Source organism: Eublepharis macularius, chromosome 7 (assembly GCF_028583425.1).
Source record: "Eublepharis macularius isolate TG4126 chromosome 7, MPM_Emac_v1.0, whole genome shotgun sequence".
NCBI classification, from domain to species: domain Eukaryota; kingdom Metazoa; phylum Chordata; class Lepidosauria; order Squamata; family Eublepharidae; genus Eublepharis; species Eublepharis macularius.
Window position 1 is genome coordinate 124,077,190 of NC_072796.1, and position 22,732 is coordinate 124,099,921.

At 42.9% G+C, this 22,732-nt stretch overlaps 1 protein-coding gene across 2 annotated transcripts in view; it reads left to right on the forward strand.

The window, feature by feature from the left end:
• The window catches only part of COL14A1 (collagen type XIV alpha 1 chain), a 193,169-nt gene that overhangs the window by 124,635 nt on the left and 45,802 nt on the right, over positions 1–22,732 (forward strand). For both annotated transcript variants that reach the window (XM_054985560.1, XM_054985561.1), the window contains exons 32-38: positions 8,027–8,169; positions 8,452–8,561; positions 10,671–10,829; positions 14,994–15,071; positions 15,630–15,716; positions 19,016–19,069; positions 20,819–20,914. In XM_054985560.1, coding sequence (XP_054841535.1) covers positions 8,027–8,169; positions 8,452–8,561; positions 10,671–10,829; positions 14,994–15,071; positions 15,630–15,716; positions 19,016–19,069; positions 20,819–20,914 — 727 coding nt within the window. The remainder of the gene's footprint in view (positions 1–8,026; positions 8,170–8,451; positions 8,562–10,670; positions 10,830–14,993; positions 15,072–15,629; positions 15,717–19,015; positions 19,070–20,818; positions 20,915–22,732) is intronic.

Genomic DNA, 22,732 nt, shown 5'->3' on the forward strand with positions numbered 1-22,732 from the left:
TCGGTTGCCCTCTCCGACACTTTTTCCCATCTTTGCAATAACCATTTTGAGATATGGCAACCCTAAATAAGGCTGCATCCTAGCTCTATACAAGGGTCTTACAATATCGAACATTTTATTTTTAATCCCTTTCCTAATAATCCTCCCATGGCATTTGCTTTTTTTGCTGCTGCCACACATTGAGTTGATCTTTTTATCAAGCTGTCCACTACAACCCCAAGATCTCTTTCTCCCCCAGTCTTGGCCAGTTGACCTCCCCGCCCCAGAAACATGTATTCTTTGTCTGTGTTTTTTGGTCCTGGACAAGACCAGCAAGGAGCAATGTGGCACTTCAGCGATGAAAATGATCTGCAGTGCTACAGCTCATGCCATCCCTTCAGCAATGCAGAAGAAAAGAGATCTGCCCAGGTGTCCCGTTTCTCCTCCACCTCCTGACGATCTGTTTGGCAGAGAAATGGAAGGAGGGAGGACCTGTGGGTGGTCCTGTTCTGAAGGATGTCTGAATTATGAGTGGAAATACACATTGCGAATTACCTGGGGATGCTCATGTGCAGGATTTCATGTGTGGTCCTCAGTTCACATGCCGGCTTTGTCTTGCTCAGCACGTGTGCATGCTGCTTTCACAGGAGCTCCCTTTGTGTGACTGCCTTTGCAAGTGAGTACGAACACCGAGTCAGGGAGGCAGAGTGCCAATTCAGCTCTGTTTTTGCAGCAAGAACTCTCAGGGATGGATACTGTAGAGCAAATATTTTAGGCTCCTCTGAATTGCCAATTTACATTTCTTTAATGTGTGAGAAAGTGTCAAAATCTGCATTTCAGTGAAAAGATGTGGGAGATGGGGGGAACTAGGAATTTGACTGTTGTAAACAGCCTGAGATACTTTTAGCAGTTGGGGAGGAACTGATATCGAGCATTTGAATGCACTCACATGGAGCAAAATGAAGTGTGACTGTGGGAGCAAGTGCATGGGAAGTTGGAGGGGGGGACACATGAAACGAGGTTCACTTGAGCGTCCCTAGCTACTTTGTCACATGTGTTTCCACCCTGAGTTGCCTAGCAGGAGCAGATTGGGAAGTGAAACTGGTCCTGTAGTTAGCCAAGTTGAGTGGCCCCTGAAGCTCTGGCAGAGTTGCTAGAACTTGATTATGTTTCCTTCTAACCACCAGCAGTTGTCTAGCACAGTGGCCCACCTGGAAATTTTCCTGTAAATTAGATGGCAAGTCTGCCCTGGGCATTGAGCTATGGTATTATTCTTGAATGGATATTTTTCTTGTTTCCCAAGGAGAAATGGTGGTGGGCAGCCTCTTCCCTCCAAACATTTACAGTAACCGTCATTCCTGTACATAAGACTGCCTTTGGAATATTGCCAGAATTAATCTTTACCTTGGCCAAATTTATGTGTTTTTTAAAATCCTTATTCATTAAATTCCTTCATCATGTCCCAGTCTGGCATGGGTTTGAGTGCTAAAAACACGAGAGAAGTATATTGAGTTTCAGAGAAAGTTGGTCTAGGAGCAAGATTTTGCCTGGAAAAGGAGCATGCTGTTAAGTAGAGAGATAAAGCTAACTCAGCCCATATGTAGATTCTGCAAATTACAATGTTTAACATTATTGGGGGTGGGGGTGGGGGTGGAAATGGAGGAGAGAGTCAGGCAAGCACGGTTTGTAATGTGGCATTAGGTATTAGCACAATCAGAGGCTAAAATAAAATATGTCATTTGCCACCTTCTCTGCCAAACTGAAGCCATGTTTATATATAGCTGGAACAAATCAGGTTAATCCATCAGGTGTAATCGATAGGTACTGGGGGGCTCAATAGATTTTTCTTTTCTTATGCAAAGGCTCTTCCAGCTGAGTTCTTACTAGAATTTACTAGTAAGAACTCAGCATAAAACTGGCTTGAGGAGGCTCTATGACACTTACTAGAGTCCCTTACCACAGACCAAAGTTGTAATATTCAATACGGGGAAGTGCTGCAGCTCAGTGATAGAGCATTTGTTTGGCATGCAGAAGGTCTCAGGGACAGACTTCAGCATCATCCGTTAAAAAATCAGGCAATAGGGGATGTGAAAGACCTCCACCTGAGACCTTGGAGAGCTGCTGTCTCAGTAGACAACAGTGACATTGATGGACCAAGGGTCTGCTGCAGTATAAGGGCCAAACTACAAGTGATGCCTGACACTAGTTGGACACTTGTCAGCTTCCCTCAAGTTTTGATGGGAAATGTAGGTGTCCTGGTCTTGCAGCTTGGCTCTCCGACTGCTGTCCAATGGACTTTTCAGCTGTCACTTGCCCAACATTCCGCCAAGCTGCCTACATTTCCCATCAAAACTGGAGGGAAGCTGGCAAGTGTCCAACCTGTGTCAGGCGTCACTTGTAGTTTGGCTCTCAGACAGAAAGGAGTCCAGTAGCACCTTTAAGACTAACCAACTTTTATTGTAGCATAGCTTTCAAGAACTCTTCATCAGGTGCTACCAGACTCCTTTACTATTTTGCAACTGCAGGCTAACATAGCTAACTCCTCTGGAAGTATAAGACAGCTTCATGTCTGTATTGGTGGGGTCGTATCCATACTTTTAAAGAGGCCTCTGGATCAACCTGGACAAATGTAGCTCATCTTCATGAAAGCTTTTATTGTAGCTTCCCTCAAATTTTCTCAGATGTTTAACTTGAGGAGAAATCTCTATATTTTCTTTGAATTTTATTTTAATTTCCCTTTGAATTTCTTGTCACAACCAAAATGATCCAGGTTGATCCAGATGCCTCTTTAAAAGTATGGATATGACCCCAGTTTGGGTGTTCCACACTGGGGAGAAAGGTGGGGTATAAATGAAGTACAAATGTTAAAAAGTTTGCAAGCAACCCTTCTGAGAAAGCTCAGTAGTCCTTTTAGAACTCACTTAGCTTCTCCCCCCCCCCCCGCCCCAAATTCCTTAGATGTTTCATCTAAAGAGACGCCTCCAAATTTGCTTTAGATTTTGACTTTGGGGAAATCCACAATTCTATTGGAATGTGATCCTGTCTGTTCTGGCACAATTTAAAGTCTGCAATCCCCTACAGAGTTACTCTGATCTAAACCTCTTGATTTAAATGGGCTTAGAATAAATTTAGACCAGAGTAACACTGTGTAGGATTGCACTGTTAGTTTTCTTCTGTGATTTCGCTTGTACACCCACTGGCTTCTCAGGGTCAAACTAGATGAGGTACTGGAACATGCATAAGTGGATATTCCTGTATTCTTAAAAAATGGAAAATAGCAGCTGCTTGGGGTTAGAGGGGGCTTCATGTTTATTCTGCCTCATAATCTTACAGTTCTAGAGGTAGCATATAAAGGAAAGCATTATCACTAAACCAAACACAATAAATGAAACCAATTAAATCAGTAGCAATAACTAAGTTAAAACAGTAGTTAAAAATCTCATCACTTCAAATGGCAGCAGATAAAATATAAAATTTATAAAATTAAGGGTCCTGATATAAAACCTGAGAGACTGGACATGCCAGTCATTTAAAAAACCTTAGAACTCTAAAAGCACAGGAGAACTGAAACATTTTTACCTCATATCTAAAATTTGGCAAAGAAGGTTCTAGGCATACAGCGGTTGGAAGAGAGTTCACAAACGAAGCGTTACTGCAAAAAGGCCCTGTGACTTGTAGGTACCCATCTCTCCTCAGTAAATCACAGCACAATTGATCGAACTTGATCTTAAAGTTTGGGCAAGGAAATAGGTAGTTTTAAGATATGTTAGCCGATTCCTTACTCATTGTTCTTCATCAGTGAATTGAAGAAAGAAACAAAATCCTGCAAAATTTGATTATGCCTAAATCACCAATTTTTCTTTAGTGAAAGTTCTATTCTTTTGTGGGGTGGGCGGGGGGGGGGGGCTGCTGTCCTCAAGCCACTTACTTTGGAGTAGTCTCAAAGTGATGAAATTGCCCTACAGGAGTCTTGTAATGTGGTCAAGCTCTTTTGCGTGCCAGTTTCAAGATGAGTAAAATTATATCATAGATGTAAATTAGAAAGGTTTATTGAAGGGTCTTGTAGCAGCCAGCCACTCATCTGTCAATTGCTTAAATGAAAAAGACGAGTGTGACTAGATCGTTTAATTAAAACTGCAGGAGAGAAATAAGATTGGATGTAAAATGGAAGACAGTTTATACTTCCTAATAGCAAAACGTGGAATAAAACTTTTGGCAGTATTGTTGTGGCTATAGTGGCATAGTTGAGTAGCTGTCTATTTGCTGTAAAATCCAGAACTATTTCTGACTGCGGAAGATGTATACATTCTGATGCACCATTCTTATAGAAGCTCAAGAAGATTTGGGGAAGGAAGGGACCGGCTGTAACAGAGATCTATACATGTTTACAGTTTCTCCTCTAGAGCTTCCTCACACTGTCCTTTGAACAAAGCACATAGATGCTCCCAGATTCTTCTGTTTAAGACTAGTGAATAGAACTCTTGGGTTAACCAAAGGGAAGGATCTAGTTGTCAGAACAAATTCTAAAGCAACCAATATTTGGCATGCTTTCCTCACCACCCCAACATAGATAGGAGCAGGAGGTGGGAAAATCCCACCCTGCTTGGTTTTATGACAGAATATTGGGAGGAATTAGGACTTCCTGTTTTGCCATATGGAAGGCAGTAGAATTTGAAGCGGGCAAAAGCCTATTCGTAAGGTTGCCCATAAGAGAACCAGAGCTAATTGCAGGTTGTTGTTGGCATTTGGGCCCTTCATCAGCACTCCCTTCTCTCCCTCCCAGTCATGGCTGCCATTTCCCTTTCCTCAGATTGTGCCTCTATTCTCTCCTTTCCAGGGCTTTTTTCTGGGAAAAGAGATGGTGGAACTCAGTGATGGAACTCAGAACCGCACAATGATGTCACTTTGGGTCAGCTGGAACAAGGGCGGAGTTTTTTAAAGTTTAAATTGCCCTTGGCAAAAATGGTCACATGATCGGTGGCCCCGCCCCTGATCTCCAGACAGAGGGGAGTTTAGATTGCTTTCCATGCCACAGAGGGCAATCTAAACTCCCCTCTGTCTGGAGATCAGGGGGCGGGGCCACTGGCCATGTGACCATTTTCAAGAGGTGCCAGAACTCCGTTCCACCATGTTCCTGCTGAAAAAGAGCCCTGCCCCTTTCCATAGAGGCTATCTTCCATCTCAATTATAGCTCCTTTCTTCCTCATCCCTGCTCCCTAGACTCCAGCTACATTGGAGGGAGCTGAGTGTGACTTACTTGTATTTCTGGAGAGCGAGTTTGGTGTAGTGGTTAAGAGCAGCAGGACTCTAATCTGGAAAACTGGGTTTGATTCCCCACTCCTCCACTTGAACCCAGCTTGGTAACCTTGGGTCAGTCAGAGCTCTCTCAGCCCACCCACCTCACTGGGTTTCTGTTTGTGGGATAATAATGATACTGACTTTGTAAACTGCTCTGAGTATGGTGTTAAATTGTCCTGAAGAGCAGTATATAAGCACAAGGTTATTGTTATTTATTATAGCCTTCTCTTCAACTATAGCATTGGAATTTGCAAGTCTAAAAGGAGGAGGAAAGAGATCACCGCTGTGTTGCAAGGTCATCAGGGTTGATTCCAAAGCATGTCTCCAGAAGGCCGTATGATTCAGTTATCTTGTGGTCTTCTTCTTCGGCTACCTGTAGACACTTCTGGCATTGGGAAATGAGAGATCAATCTGGTGTCTTCAGTCAAGGGTAGACCCTCTGCAAAGCTCTGGACTTTGGCAGTGGGCTTACTCTGTCATTCTCTGATGCCTCCCGTAAGGAGGATGCATTTCCCAATGCCTTTTGCTTCCTTCTCAAGGAGCAGATGGGACGGATGCCAGGAAAGGAGAATCGCACTAACATCTGCAGGAGGATTTTGTGCTCTTTTTTGTGTGGCCTGTATGTGGATGGGCTACAAACTGTCTAAACAAAGGTCAGCAAAAAGTTGGGTCTCACGAACATTATTTCTGTATTCTGCATTCAACAAGTCCTTTGGCGTGAACAAATCAAAAGAAACAGGCTTGTTTGCACAATGCTAAAGGAGGCGGTAGCAGTGTTTCTTCGTAGTTTAAATATATTTTTATAAGAGAGTTTGTAACTATTTTATCTGGCTGATTTTGTTTTATAGCCACTGGAAGGGTAGAAATCATTCAGTTTGTCACCATAGGACAGAGGAGGGAGGACGTTTAATCTTATCTGCATGGATTTCCACCCACAATATCCCCTAAGGCCATTATTTGCCTTACGATGGAAACATGCAAACAACCATATAATGCCTGTATGTTCTTCTGAAGAGCAGCTAACAACTTCCTCAGCTGAGGCTAGGGAAAATGGCGTGGGGGAAGGGGGTTGAACTCCTGTTTCCTGTACTTGGCTTCTATGCAAATCAGGTTCCTGATGGTGTCAGTTCTAGGGATGGCAGTCCATGGTAGATAGATCCCCAAACCCCTCACAGCAAGCATTCCAGTGCATTGGATGAAAAGGTTTTATTTTAGAGATCCAGTAAGTTCACAGGTACATCCATAGATGGGTAAGTTGGCAGGAATGAGGTTACAAGCAAAGGCACTTTGATATAAAGATCATGATTAGAGATGGGCACTAACTGAAATACAAACCAAAATTAAGCATGAACCAGGCCGGTTGCAAGGAATCCAACTCCCTCTGTCTCTTGCGAAAAGTTACAGCACAGCTACAAAGTCAAGCATACTTTTAGAGATAACAGGCAGACCGCTTTCTGTCAGCATTAGTACTTTCAATTTTAGGCAGACCAAGGATGGCATGATTATAATGGTTACAGTATATGAGCATGACATGAAAGCACACAGGGTATCAATACATTGATCAGATCAATACAGAGAGCAGAGAATATATGAATGGCATGGATGAATGGTATGCAGACATGAAAGATGGATTCTTAAAAAACTCTCAGGATGGAAGATCCATTTATAGATTTCTGAACATTTTGTCCAGTCAAGCCACTGCTGGAAGTAATTTCAGTTTCTTACTGGTACTGTCTCTCTCTTACAAGGCTCAAAGCAGAAAATGGAAGGAGGGGGTACCACCTACCTTTTTCTTATTGGTACTACTCACTTCCTTTTACACCTGAGGAAAGACCCCAGTTTGAAAGAAGACACACCAGAGCAGTTCATACCCGACAATTGCGGAACAATTATCATCAGTCTTACACCCAGTGATAATAATGGTTCTAGTCCATATTGGTTGTTACAGGTCTCCTTTTTTCTCCTTGTTATACTCCCATTTTTTCTAGGAGCCAGGTTGTTGTGATTTGTTTAACTGTCATAGTGAAGTAGCACCCCAGTTTCTGTTGTAAGGATGCCCTGTGCTGTTACTTTGCTTGGCCCTTCCTGTTCATAGCAACTTACTGGCCTGTCACCTCAGGACTGTGTGGCAACTTCTGGTGCAGCCACCTTTTAAAGTTCATAATGGCTACTGATTATTAGTTCCGTTTCTCAACGTGTGATTTCTGAAGGGAAAATCTGAATTTGAATGGGAGAGTTTCTATCTGGAGTCAACTGAAATTTGCATGTAGCTGTATTGTACAAAGTGGTCCCTTGGAACTGGACGCAAGGTTATAGTGAGTGATTTTAGAGGTGCGATGTCCGCTCATGTGTGGATCCTCCATCGCAACAGAATGTAAAAAAAGGAATGATGGAGCAGCAGAAATAGAATATAGAATAGAACTGACCATGGATTTAAATCCTAGACAGGTTACTTCTGCTTGAAAGCTGTCTGGTTAAGATGTGACAGCGGATGATTGTATTATTTAACTAAAAGTCTGGTGATTTTCCTTTAGATTTTAGACAGATTAATTTCAGTCCAAAGGCACATTGGCCTGGTCCTCTATTAATTCCAGTAAAGCAGCTAAGCATGTTTTTATGAATATAAACCAACACTGTTGCCTCTGACTCTTTTTATCCTTTTAAATGAGTGCGGTAGGTGCTGTGTCTTTGAAGCTTCTTCAGCGTGAGGATATCAGTTTTTTTGACATTATTCCTTTTCCTTTTACAGATACTTGCACCCCGAGGGGCTTCCTTCAGACTACACCATTACCTTTCTCTTCCGTCTACTGCCTGAAACACCAGAGGAACCATTTGCTCTCTGGGAGATTTTAAATGAAGAATACGAGCCATTGGTTGGAGTGATTTTAGACAGTATGTATTTTGTACTTTTATAGCATACTTTTAATGCTTATTGAATTTAATTTTCACTCCTAAGAAGGCTAAGAAAAACATTAGTGCAATGTTTTCAAAGAAGTCTAGAATTTTTGTACCGCACATTGCTTTCATGCCACTAGCCTATTTATTTTAGTTGTGTTTATTTATAATTACAAATCAAACAGTCTACTTACAGGTGATGAACAAGCTTTAAAACTCACAGAGTACAACTCTCTCTGCAACATGCTCTCTCTTCTCTCTCGCTCTCTCACTGTACAGATGGTGGGAAAACCCTGACTTTCTTCAATTATGACTACAAAGGTGAATTCCAGACTGTTACGTTTGAAGGACCTGACATAAAGAAAATATTTTATGGAAGTTTCCATAAGGTAAAGTAAACATAGCTTATTAGGAATGGGCTTTTTCACTTAGAAAAGTTAATTTTTAAAATTTGGTATCATGTACAATCATTGCCATTATTGCATTTGTTTAATTTCCAATGATTTCCCAGGAAACCAGTGCCAATTACCACTGAAGGGAAAGCCTGCCTACCATATTGGGAGGTCTCAGGAGGATGTGTCAGTGGAGGCACTGGGGCTGCTGTTGCAACACTGTGCAAGTACAGTGATGCTGATTTGCTAGTTGTGCACATCATGGGCATAGGCGATGACATTACTGTGGTTGGCACTGCTAGCTCTTTGGCAGCTATGTGCCTACAGCATAGTGACAGAACTTCTCATGCCTGTGATGCCCCCTCCTGAGTCCTGATACTGTCCCATAGTTATGTCAGATCCCCCTGTGGAGTGGGAAGGATTCATTACAAGAGCGAACAGAATGCCTGTTGCCCAGGAGGACACAGGTGTATTATATTACAAGGCAGAACACAGATGGAAAATGAGAGCAAAAATTCGTTTTGAAAACGAGTTTTCATTTCAAAGCATATCATCCAATAGAAATGAAACTCTCAAGAATGCTTTTGCTTCGTGCATAACTATTTCTACATACTTTGGTTTACCCTCCTTGCTTAATCTACAGTAGCTGAAGTGAATATTTGATTTTTATTTATTTTATTTATATTATTTATAGTCCACTTTTCTCTTTGAGACTCAAGATAGATTACACAGTGTAATCTATCAATATGATTAACGGATGAGATATCCAATAAACAGTGCAATAAGGTTGGGACTGCAGAATCTGAAACAAAACTTTCTTCCAACTAAGTTTGCACAGCCCATTTTCTGTACATTTTCTGTAAAATATAGAAGTCAAAGTTATCCAAAGTAGACCTTTATAAAGATGAACTATAAAGGTTGTTATAACCAGTTAACAAGAATGTCAATCCACATTTAATTCTAAGGCACTAACCCTTTTTCATCTCTGAAAAACATTTAACTGTTGTTATGTTAATTGTAACTACTATTTTGGAGCATCTTAATTTTTTTACAAGATCTAGTATTTTGTGTGAAGGTTTATAAAAGCAGTCAAAGGTACTGGAGGAGAGGTCCATTTACCATGCTGCCATTAAAGGTAAAGGTAAAGGTAGTCCCCTGTGCAAGCACTGAGTCATTACTGACCCATGGGGGGATGTCGCACCACGACGTTTTCTTGGCAGACTTTTTACGGGGCGGTTTGCCATTGCCTTCCCCAGTCATCTACACTTTACCCCCAGGAAACTGGGTACTCATTTTACCGACCTTGGAAGGATGAAAGGCTGAGTCAACCTTGAGCTGGCTACCTGAACCCGGCTTCCGCCGGGATCGAACTCAGGTCATGAGCAGAGCTTGGGATGCAGTACTGCAGCTTACCACTGTGCCATGGGGCTTTATAATGCTGCCATTATAAAACATGAAAAGAAAGTTGCATAGTGTGAAAGTGCAAGCGATTTTCATATAGAAACCCTCCGACCATCTTTCATCATAATCACTTGAGTACAATGCCCCAAACAAACTCAGACATGCTTTAGATGCACCTCTTGCTAAAGATTAATGATCTGATGCAGGAAAGCTAATCAGGCACTTAGGGCTACTCAGGAGAATGCCTATATTTGAATAAGACCTGACAAAAGTTATCCAGAACATTATAAACTGGGTTCCCTCCCGCCCCAGAGTTTTCCTGCCATCAGGTGATTAGCTTTCCTGCTAATACAGTGTGTGTGTGTTATCAAGTTGCCTCTGACCTACGGCAATCCTATGAATGAGAGACCTCCAAAATGTCCTATCATTAACAGACTTGCTCAGATCCTGCAAACTGGAGGACGTGGCTTCTTTTATTGAGTCAAGCCACCTTGTATTAGGTCTTCCTCTTTTCCTCCTGCCTTCCACTTTTCCTAGCATTATCGACTTTTCCAGAGAACCTTGTCTTTCAAGATGTGACCAAAGTACGATAGCCACCGTTTTGTCTTGATCTGCTAATACTAGCAAGTCTGTTATCAACAAAAACTGCTTTTAACACAAATAGCTCCTATGTACTTCTGTTTAAAAAAAATTGTTCTCCCCCAGTTACACGTCATTATCAGCAAAACAGCAGCTAAAATAGTGATTGACTGCAAACAAGTGGGCGAGAAAACGATCAATGCAGCTGGCAATATTACCTCTGATGGGATTGAAGTATTGGGAAGAATGGTCCGATCTAGAGGACCCAGGGACAACTCTGCACCGGTATGTGAAGTGGCTTGTGGTTCAGGTCTTGATTTAAAAAGAAATTAGGTTTCCAACTTAATGGAAGACTTACGTAAGCCTATATGAAATAGTTAAGAAAGTTATTGTTTAGTTAATTACAGAAATTGTAAGATTAACACATTCAGCTCAAGAATTTGGGACAATTCAAGATTTGCCGAAATAGGGAAACTCTTGCAGATCCTAGTGGTCACAACTAAAGATTGTGGTTTCTTGTTCCAATGGCATCTGCCATATGGAAAAAAGAAATATCACATTATGCAAGATTTTGTGTTCGGGAACTTGTGTTAATATCTTTAAACCATCTTCTCAGTAGCCGTTATCCTTTCCCAGCCACCAAATCTTTCTCCTAATATCAAAACTGTCTTCCAGAATGAACAGAAATAGACTTTTGCAGAAGTGGCTTTTATTTGGGGGAAGATCTGGTAGGTATAGAGGAAAGTAAGATAAGGACAGAAGAGAAGATGTGTGTTAATTTCCAAGTGGATTAATTTCCAATTTGGCCAGGAGCACTTTCTTGAATATAAGGCTCAACTTGAATACTACTAAGACCCCAATTCAAACACAGTGCTTTCAGCTGTACATTTATGTATTGGTCTGACAAGAAAATTTACCCCCAAATTATGTTTCTCTGGATGAAAAAAAATGCTTTTAGGTCCTCAGGCTTTAACACAGCAATAAATAAACCAAGTCTTAGAAGACAATTGCACAGAGCAACCTTTGTGACTGCATTCCAACACGACGAACTTATAAAAGGTTGCAGTTAAAGGGTGCATTGTAGGAAGAAGAGGAAAGAAACTATGCCTTTTGTTGGGAAAGCCAGAACAGCATGAATGATAAAGTCATTTAGCAAACTGCACACCCACAGAATAATTTGGGTTGTCTTCAAGTGAAGGGGTCAGCAGTTACGTAAGACCGTAGACACGCATAGCTCCATTTCTCAGTAAAGTTCTCTCAACAATACCAATGACAGTGGGTTTTCATAAAGCTTATGCTCTTGTTTAGCTGTTAAATATTTTGCAGAACTTAAAGTTTGGTGGCTGAGGCCCAGGCAATAAAGCTCCCAGGTGTGCTTGTGGCTTCTCTGAAAACAATAGAGCCATATCTGAGGTGTTCAGGGGGTTTTCATTGGGGTCAACCAGGGGTATGTCAGTAACATGAAACTTGAGAGGGGGGAGCATACATTCTCAGCTGTGTTTGCCATTCATTCATAAATCAGAAAGCTCTTAGTATATGAACTGTTGCAACAGAATTAGCAGGCAACAGTGATAAATAATTCTTCACTGGCTCAGGGCTTATAATGCCAGAATATTTTGCAATGATGGGCAGACATTGTGGTGACCATACTCTACCTGGCACAGCCAAATCTTCATCTAATGCTTCAGTTATATTTCAGAGATGTCGCAGCTAAAGACTATCACCCCTGTTCATTGATTCATTGCACATGCAGGGACTCCAGTGCCTACATAAACCTCTTCTGTCCACAAAGTCTTCTCAATTTATATCTGTGCAGGGGGCAGCTTCTATGTACAGACATATGAGTACACAGAACTGTCTGACAGGTATAAAATTGTGTGTGTGTGTGTGGAAGACAGCACATAGGGGTCTAAATTGGGGGCTATATTTTCAGCATTTAGGTTGCATCTTTTTAAAAAATACGCCACGAAAGCTGTTCATTTATTAGGTCAATAATTCTACATATGACTGCTGTTTAATCTGGTCTTCTGCATCTGTGTGTTGTGGATATAGTGGAGGGGGAGAAGAGAAAGAAATGGTGAGGGTATATATCTAGTCTAAATTTTTAACCAGTTCTACAATGGCTGAATTGTCAGGGCGTCCCCCAATATCCTGAGAACTGAAGTTTGTTAGAAATGCTAAGAATTCCCTGGTTTGGCATTTCCCTCCATTCAGTCTGACCAAATTAAAGATGTTGACTGAGTCATCCACTCATGCTGTTCAAAATGAAAAAAATCTCGATCCTATAAAGGTTGTGGATGGTCGTGGTAACATTGTGAAAGTGGAGTAAAAACTGCTAGCTGCCCTCTGATAATATGTAAAAGGACACAAAGGCAGCAATTCTAAGCAGTTCTAAATGGAAGTAAGTTCCATTTTATTCAGTAGAGCTTACTCACAGGAAAGTGTTCTTGGGATTGCACACTTAAGCATTAGCCAACAGACTGGAACAAAAAAACCGCTTTTTCTTTGGAGTAAACCACGGGGCATGTAGCATGTGTTACCTTGGAAATAATGAAAAGAGTCCAGTAACACCTTTAAGACTAACCAACTTTACTGTAGCATAAGCTTTCGAGAATCACAGTTCTCTTTATCAGATGCAGATCTGACGAAGAGAACTGTGATTCTTGAAAGCTTATGCGGCAGTAAAGTTGTTTAGTCTTAAAGGTGCTACTGGACTCTTCTATTTTGCTACTACAGACTAACACAGCTAACTCCTCTGGATCTATGACCTTGGAAATAATATTCAGTATGCCAAGATTTAAGCAGCTATTGCCTATGAAGTCATGAGCTTATAACTTTCAGTTCTAAAATTATCCACCAACTCCAGCCTCTGATAGTTGGACTAGAACAAGAATCCTTGCAGTGGTCACATTTTCCTCTTAAAACTATTGTTAAAATTACTAGTGGCCAGTATTGATTACTGCCAAGTGTGAGTGAGAACAGGCAGCTTTAATTAGAAGTTGTACCTCAGCGTGATAATATCATGAGTTGGAAGTATATTCATTTGTCTTAAATGGATCCCATGTGTGCACGCTTTGAGGGGGAGCAGTTGTAAAAATGAACTGCGCGTTTTATGCCTTTTGTTGATCTATCTGCTTGCATTCACAGGCTGTATGCAAAACGGCATGTTCCCATTTTCTTCTGTTGTATAAATTAGAAACAATCAGTCCAAGAATCCAATGTGGTATTATATTTTTTTATAAATCAACTAGCAACCATTTAAATAAAAGTTGTTTTATTACATTTGTGTTGAAAAAAGGCTGAATCAGCCATTCTTCTGATTTTGAAATGTGCTGTGGGCTTCTCCTGATTCCAGCTGAGTTACTAAACAAAGGTTCCTTTGTTGTTGGGACACATTTACTCATGGACATTCGCATATATAGCAATTAGCTCAACAGTCTGCACTCTTCTCAGACCCAGGGCCCACCTTTAACCCCAATCTGCAAGACCCACTTAATTTTTGAACGTCTATGACCTTCTTTCTGCTTCCCTCTCAGGGCATATCTGAGTATTGACTAACAGTTGTTCAGTCTCCCTAAGGATCTTGGAACTGTATTGGGAGGACGGGGGATGGCGGAGAATTCTTAGCATTTGCGCTAGTTCCCAGGATACTGGGAGAATTCATGACAATTTAACTTTTATCAGGGCTTTTTTTCTAGGAAAGGAGGTGGTGGAACTCAGTGGGTTGCCCTCGGAGAAAATGGTCACATGGCTGGTGGCCCCGCCCCCTGATCGCTAGACAGAAGGGAGTTTAGATTGCCCAGGGTCATCTCAACTCCCCTCTGTCTGGAGATTAGGGGGCGGGGCCACCAGCCATGTGACCATTTTCAAGCGGTTCCGGAACTCCATCCCACCGTGTTCCTGCTGAAAAAAAGCCCTGACTTTTATAAAATTTCATTTCCTGTTCTTATTACTCGGTCAGACAGTTGTGCCAGATCTTTGCCGTGTGCCTTGATTTTTTACAAGTGATACGAACATGTTGTCAAGGAAGAAATCTATGAATTCCTCCTATTGCCATAGTGGAAATTCAGTATTTCTGTTCTGTGGGCAGGATCCAAAGACTCAAGGCATGGGGCTTTCACCGATCAAGAGAAACATTTTCCCCTTTTTGTTTCGTTTGAATAGCTGGCCTCTGTGGCATGTGACGACAAAGCTGCTTTTGAAACTCTCCTCAGTTTCAAAAGCAGTTTGCTTTAAAGCGCGAGAAGCTGATATCTTGGGGCGTGGGGGGCGGAACACAGATCTAAATGGGTTCATGAAATTAGTCTCTTTGCATATATTAATTTCACCTAGATAGGAATATCCATTTTAATTATCAAGCATCTATAAGGGTTTTTCCTTTGAAATGGCTGTCATCAATTTTTCTGAATACCAACTACATTTCACTTTCTATTTCTGTTTTTAAACCAGCTCCAGTTACAAATGTTTGATATAGTTTGTACTACTTCATGGGCCAACAGAGATAAATGCTGTGAACTTCCTGCATTGGTAAGGCACCCTTTTAAAGCTCCTGTTTGATGGCATGTAATTAAGACTTGCGAATATATTTTTGAATTGTTACCCAAAGGTTCATATATAGTAGGCATTAACACACAGGGGTTCCCACTCAATGAAGATAATGTCCCTGCATGTACCTATGTATGTGCTGTCAAGTTACAACAAAGTTATGGTGACCCCAGCAAGGAGCTTTCAAGGCAAGCGAGAAGCAGAGGTGGTGTGCCATTGCCTTCCTCTGTAGCGTCTTCCTTGGTGTCTCATCCAAGTACTGACCTTGCTTAGCTTCTGAGATCTGACATGATCGCACTAGCCATGCTGCCTTCTCTCCCCATACACATGTATTCTTTTGTTATTAATTCGTAACATCCACTGGTTTATAAGAGAGAATGGGGAAACTCCATAAAGAGTGGAGCTCCAGATGCACTTGAGAGCTTCCATTTGTGCATGGGGACCATGTGATTTTAAGCTGAGTTGTCTTGCTTCTCGATTCTTCAGTCTGTCCTTGAACTCTATGGTCTGTCAGCCATGACAGTTCTTTTTTTTCCCCAGAGAGATGAAGAAAGCTGCCCCTCCCTTCCTCATGCTTGCTCCTGTTCTGAAGTCAGCAAGGGTCCTCAAGGCCCGCCTGGGCCACCGGTAAAGTCCCTTCGTATTTGAATTCTGTGTTACTCAATTCACGGTTTCAGTTTCTGACAGATTGGGAATGTGACTTGTATTATATCAAGTAACCAATGACCCCCAGTGTGGCAGCACTTGCTACCCCGCTTCCTGCCTGAAGGCCTCTTTGTTGTGCCTGAAGCATCTCTTCCTTAAAGCGAAGAGCCAGTCCTGGCTTTCCTCTACCTCATGGGGGCAGGAATTGCTTCAGGAAAGTCCAGGAGACATCATCTCTGTCTCTGCAAAGAGTCCTCATTCAGAAGGAGCTGCCCCACTTGGCTTGCAACCTCCCAACGCTGTATGCTTGGCTATGCCTCTCTGCACAGGTAGCCAATTTGTAGTGGTGAGCCATTACCCATTCTCAAAATCCACAGGTGTCCACAGGCCCAACAATGCTAGAGATAGAAGCTACCAAATTATATTTTTTTTCAGGAGCTGAGCAGTTAAAATGAATTCCATTTAACCAAGGAGGATCTATTGCTTTGACCTATTTTTGTTTGAGGGGTTTTGTAGACCTTGGGTCAATATTTATTATTATATTATTATAGCGCTGAGCTGCTATAGCAGAGTGGTCAAGGGGTTGGTCTGCAAATCAGCACTCTGCTGGTTCGACTCCCACTACTGCCATGAGCTCAGCAGGTGGCCTTGGGTAAGCCGCTCCTCTCGGCCCCAGCTCCCCAGCTGCATTGTGGGGCTAATAATACACTGACCTTGTTCACCACTCTGATTGGGGCACTAATCTGCCCTGAAGGGAGGTATATAAGCACTTACTAATCACAGCTTAAAGGCAAAAAATTAAAAAACATTATCTGTTATATTATATTGCATTTGCTGATTTTCTGGAGCTGCTGTGACAGTTGAGCAAACATACATATAACTTGAATTCCTTTGTTCTGTTAATCGGGGAGCAAGCTTGGTATAGAGCATAGGATATACACTTGGGTTCCTGTCTCCTCTCAGCCATGAGGGTTGGGTTGTTTTTAGGATAAAATGGTGTAGTCAAACAACTTGGAGTCCTTGAAGGGAAGGGCAAGATTCAAATGAGATAAATAATAACCATTTTGTATCTGGATTTAAAGTTGTTCTTGAGGGTTTGACAGTTGACTGGGTTCACACAACTCAATGGATCCAATATCTGTTACTAATGGGTGACAATCCTGCTTGTGACTTGATATTAAAATTGCAATTTTATGGGACACAGTCAAGTGCCCAAACCACTGGGCCACCTTACTGTGCTGAGGCTTGAAACCCAAAAGAGAGAGCTGCAAAGAATGCAGTAAAAGAGATCTACTTGGCTAGCATCTTTCTCCTAAAGTTATGAAAAGGTGCAGTGAATGCAAAAGGAAGGAAACTGCTTTTCAATACAGCGATTGGAGTGTTGGATGAGGATCTGGTCCAGGTTCAAATCCCTGTTCTACCATGAAGCTTACTGCATGACTTTGGGCCAGTCACTGCTCCTCAGCCTAACTCAGGGCTGGATCTAGGGGGGGGGGCAGGGGGGTAGTATGCCCCCGGTGCTGCCAGGGAGGGGGCGCCGGGAGCAGCTCCCAGCTGCCAGAGCGTGCAGGCAGCAGCGCAGGAAGCCTCACAGCCCCCCGTGCTGCCTTTTGCCTGCCCTGCAGGCCAGGGGGTGCGCGGCAAGCCGGCTGCCCCCTGTCCTCGCCTGCAGGGCAGGCGAAAGCAGTGCGGGGGGCTGCAAGGCCCCCCGCACCATTCGCCTGCGGGGAGGCAAATGGGGCGGGCGGCTTCTCAGCCCCGCACACTGCTTCCGTCCGCCCTGCGTGATGACGTCACCAAAGTGATGTCATCACACAGTGCGGGAAGCGCGCGCGTGGCAGTCAGCCAAGGGTTGCCCTGGGCATGGGCAACCCTGGATCCGGTGCTGGCCTAACTTACCTCACAAGGTTGTTGTTGGAAAGATAAAACAGAGGAGGAGTACTGTCTGTTATGAGTTATAGTGAAAACTTCTTGTATTTGTGAGATCTGAGTTTTAGCTGTAATCTTCACCTAATTATATGGGATTTAAAAGTACATAACTGTCTGGGATCACAATTATATTTGCCCGTGTGGTTATGTCTTATAAATTTCACTTTTGTAACTTTAAAAAAAAAACATCTGGAACTTAGTGATATGAGAAGTTTATGGGAAAATCCCATAAGATGCATTCCCATAATAATTTGCTGAGGATCAAATAGCGCATTCATTATTTGGTCAGGTTGGCAAAATCTAATTTCTTGTCATGATTTAATTAGATAGAATACAATGGTGTTTGGGGTTTTTGCTTCCTGTGTATATAGATTTTATTGGGGTTAATTTAGTTCAGCAAATTAAACCAAGTCACTTCCCTGAATGCTGAATTTTCTTCCAATGTTTTATTTTAAACAAACAAAAAGTCCCTTTTGATTGGAACTGCTAGTAGTACTTAAGCAAACAGGGCTTTCCAGCTAGCTGGTATTTCTTTGCTTATGCTGCAGTCTTTCATATTCAGTGGAATTTGTAATGGTAACAAGTGACAAAGGCACAGAAAGGCTTGTATATTGGAATAACGTGTGTGTGCGCGCATGGGCACGCACATGCACACTGCAGCTCATCACTGTGGACACTGCAGTCAGTCACATGGCAATATGCCCTCCCCCCAGAGAATCATGGCCAATGGTGCTAGGCCACCCAGTGTCTTGGATCCCAGTTAGGGTTTCTGTGGGCAGAAGGGCTTCCGCTTGTGGATTAGGATTTTCCTGCCTCCCCTCCTGATCCCAACAGACATTTTGGACTCCCACGGAAGAGGGGAGGTGGGAAAATTATGCTCTGCAAAGAGAAGTCCTGATAGATGTGGAAATCCCAGTTGGGATCCAACCCAGTGTTTGGAGCCAGGGATGAAATTTTCCCTCACTGCAGCAGGCAAACCTTGCTGGAACACATTAATGGCCATTTCCTGCATCCTGTTTCCCACAGAGGCTGAGCCGATGTCATGAAAGTCCTCAAACAGGGGCACAAAGGCTGAAGTCCCTCCTGATGCTCCCACCCCAGAAACTGGGTCCCGGGTGGGGGAGGTCCCATGAAGATTCATGGCAGAAGGGAAATCCCATTTCACTGTGTGTCTCCCCTCCCCCCACTCTGTTCTATCTTATTTCCCCCCCCCCCCTGTCTTTCGGCTCGCCTGTCAACCTCATCTCTGCTTCTTCCCCCCGTTCAGAGTTCCCTCCCCACATCTGTTCACTGATTTTCTCTTCACAATAAACTTGCTAGAGTTTTCATTCAATGCTAAATGTGCTTTGCAGGGTGGACCAGGCCTCAGAGGTCCAAAGGGAAACCGTGGTGAATATGGTCCAAAGGTAATGTTGCACTGCTACTCTCTGTAGGTTGTCAAGTCAAATCATGTCAAGTCAAGTTTATTATTACAGTCTGCGACCAGTACATATAAAACCATTTGCAAATCAGTTTAAAAATAGTTGAGACTGGATACAGGGGAAGAACGATGAATAAATATAAGAGTAAAAAAATAAAATCATAATAAATTAGTTGTTTAAAAGGTTAAAATACATTCAGTCTGCCCAGGGGTCATTTCGTAGAAAAAGAGTTGGAGGAATTCATTAGCACAACTCATTAGCATATGCCATGCCCCTTGCCATTGCCAGAAGTGTGTCATTAGCATAACTGATTTGCATATGCCACACCCCCTGACATCACCTATCCTGGCTGTTTTAGACCCAATCCTGGCCATTCAGGGCCGAAATTGGGCCCAAAATGGCAAAAAGGGGCTGAAAATGGCCAAAAAGGGGCCCAAAATGGTCAGGATCGGGCCGCTGCTGAGTGGGAGAGTGATCCACTACCCATCAGAGGCCTGATCCTGGTTGTTTCAGCCCCAATCCAGGCTGAAATGGGCCCAAAATGGCCAAGAGTCAGGTGGGTGGGGCCACCTGAAATGTGACCTCTTTGGGGAACTGCCAGAACTGCGTTCTCCCTCGAAATGAGCCGAGTCTACCTTATGCGATTTACATTGCTTGTAGACCTGGGCACAGAATCTTGCTATTTGACATGTTGTCTGGTGATTCCGATCAGACAAAAGATAATCAAGGTCCTTGGAAATTTTCTGTTGTTCTTCAGTGGGGTCTGGTTTGAGCCTATCTCAGAATGGGATAAGCATACCTTAAAATGGAGCAGCTGTGAAGGCCCAGGGTTTCCAGTGAAATCAGACACTGCTGGTCCCCCCTCTGCACACCTCTCCTCCTACCTGCCCACCCTTCTCCTACCCTCTCTCTTGCAAGCCCTCCTGCCACTCAATTGCACATGCTGTCCAGCACCACCAGGGAAAGGATATGTGAGTGCTGTGCAGCAGCGGTGCTTTAGATGGTGGATTGGCAGTGCTCCCAGTGCTACTGGGGAAGAGTGTGCATGGATAGTGCAGAGAGAGCTTGTAAGCAAGTGGGTGCGGGAAGGAACATGGGCGGCTGGTAGGCAGAAAGGAGGTACGAGCACGGGGAAGGGGCTCCCGAGCATTCTCTGGCCAGCGTTGCCAAAACCTGGAACTGGCCTTGTGTTATCTGTTCAGTCGTATACTCACAAAAATGGATATTTGTCTGGAATTATTCCTAGAATGTTTTAATGGTGCTTATGAGAGAGAATGGACAGCAAAAAGTGTAAGGATTGTAATGGAACAGACAGTATTCATGGTGGATCCTTAGCACTGAAATATGTTTTATATGAACTGCCTTATACCAGATCAGAGCATCCCAACAATAGGAAGTTCTTTCCCAGCATCTGCTGCTTGAGGTCCTTTTACTGGAGACATTCAGGATCGAGCCTTGGACCTTCTGCATGTTAATCATGTTCTCTGCCATTGAACTGTGGACCATTCCACATTTGTGAACAAATCCACAAGTTCATCTTTGATATTTGTATGCTTGAACCAGTCACTTTGCAAAGAAGGGTTGCTGTGCTTGCTCAGTCACATTAATGCATAGCTTCATAAGGCTTGCCACGTGGTTTGAATCTATGGATTTGGTGCATTTATTTGGTGCAAACTGCTACTTTCTTCTGTTTGGAGGAGTTTTAGCTTTGTGACCTCTAGATTATCATTCCAGGGACCAGATGGACTGCGTGGTGAAATCGGAGCTCCTGGCCCTCAAGGCCCTCCTGGGCCACAGGGTCCAAGTGGACTTTCTATTCAAGGGCTTCCGGTAGGTTCTTAAACTGAAGGCAACTAAGGTCTTATTCACCTTGCAGTTAAAAATTTGGGATTTTATTAAAACAAGGAGAGACTTGAGTTGTAGAAAGCAGATTGTGTTATCCCATTTAGAATACTCTGATTCAAGAATCTTTAAAAGTCTTTTCATATGACTGAAAATAACCTAGATTTGTCTTTTGTGTAATACTGATGCTTGGTCCAGTGCAGTGTCAGCATCATTTTTTATACTAATATCCAAATGGCCCTGATCTGATACTTAAATTTGGAGACTGGAGCCATGAACAAACAAGACAGATCTTCCAACACACCTGAAAAATGCCCTAAGTTTGTAGAAAAATCTGAAATCTAAAAAAAAGGGTTTTAAAAAACCCAAAATGATAAAAGGAGCATCTGTAGCTTTAAATAGATGCCCTCAGTGGCTGTTGCTAGGCAACCGCAACAGTTTAGTCAGTATTCCAGGCTTGGTTTCTGTCAGGAAAAGGCAGGGAAAGGGGACAGGGCCCTTTCTCTTTCTTTTTCTATTTGGACTTTGAGGTCAGGGGGCCAGGTCCAGAAACAACCACCAGGTGACTTGATACCACATGACTTGCATGACTCAGCCAGGATTGGCTGCTTGCTACAGTTCAACAGCAGCCCCCCTGCTCCCAAGCCAGTGTAGTGTAGTGTAGTGTTTAGAGTTGCAGAGTAGGATATGGGAGACCCAGGTTTGAATCATCGGTCTGCTGTGGAAGCTCACTGGGTGACTTTGATCCAGTGTCATACTCGCAGCTTAACCTACTTCTCAGGGTTGTTTTGAGGATAATATGGAGGCAAGGTGAATTATATAAGTTGCTTTGTGGAGAAAGTCAATATATAAATGAAGTAGATAAATAATAAATATAGGTGAAGATGAGGGCAGATAAAAGGTAAGGTGTATAGAGGGTTTGAAGGAGAGAAGGATGTAGGAAACGGTAAGCATATAGAGGCTGCCAAGAGGAGGGGAAGAGGAAGGTAAAGGGATAAAGGGAAAAATGAAGTACCTCCTCTTCAAGTCTTTGCTGGGTTCCCACCACACAACAGAGCCCAGGTGAACAGACACCACACAACAGGACCATAGGGGAAAGGCTGGTGTGTGGAGGAGGGGGAAAGATGGAAGATGGGGGACAGACAAAGGAGGGTGGGAAGGACAGAAGGAAACAGGAAAAGGGGAAGAGGCTATGAGGAGGCAAGGAAGGGAAAGAGGACATGGTGGGGGAGGGGAAAACGAGATATCCCTCACAAGTCCTTGTGGGTCCCCCACTTTTAATACCCTAGTTCCAGAAAGATTGGAGTCCCCATCTCAATCTGCTTTCCTCTCCTAAAGAAGACTAAGAGTCTTTCTATATGATACTTCTTACAGGAGGATGCTCAAGTGAAGGGAGACACAATATTGAAAGCCAAAGTTTGAGAAGCCAAAGTTTGAAAGCCAAAGGCTCTATTGATTTCCCCTCTCCACAGGAGGGTCGTTTGAAAAGACAAAGCCCTATTGCTCCTCAAAGGGTTTGTTAGTTGCATCTAATTAACAAACCCTCTGAGGAGCATCTCTGCCTGCTGTCTTTTTAAACTACCCTTTTGTAGAGAGGAGAAATTGACAGAGCCTTCCATTCTGTCTTTTTAAACTACACATCCTGGCTAAGATTGTGCCTCCTTTCACTTGAGCATCCTAGTGTAAGAGTATCATGTAGAGAGACTCTCAGTCAAGATGAGAGAGACTTTTCCTGACAGGTCCTAAGCAGCAAGATCCAGAGCTAAGCCCACTTTTGTCTCTCCTTTCATTCTTACCTGTTTTATT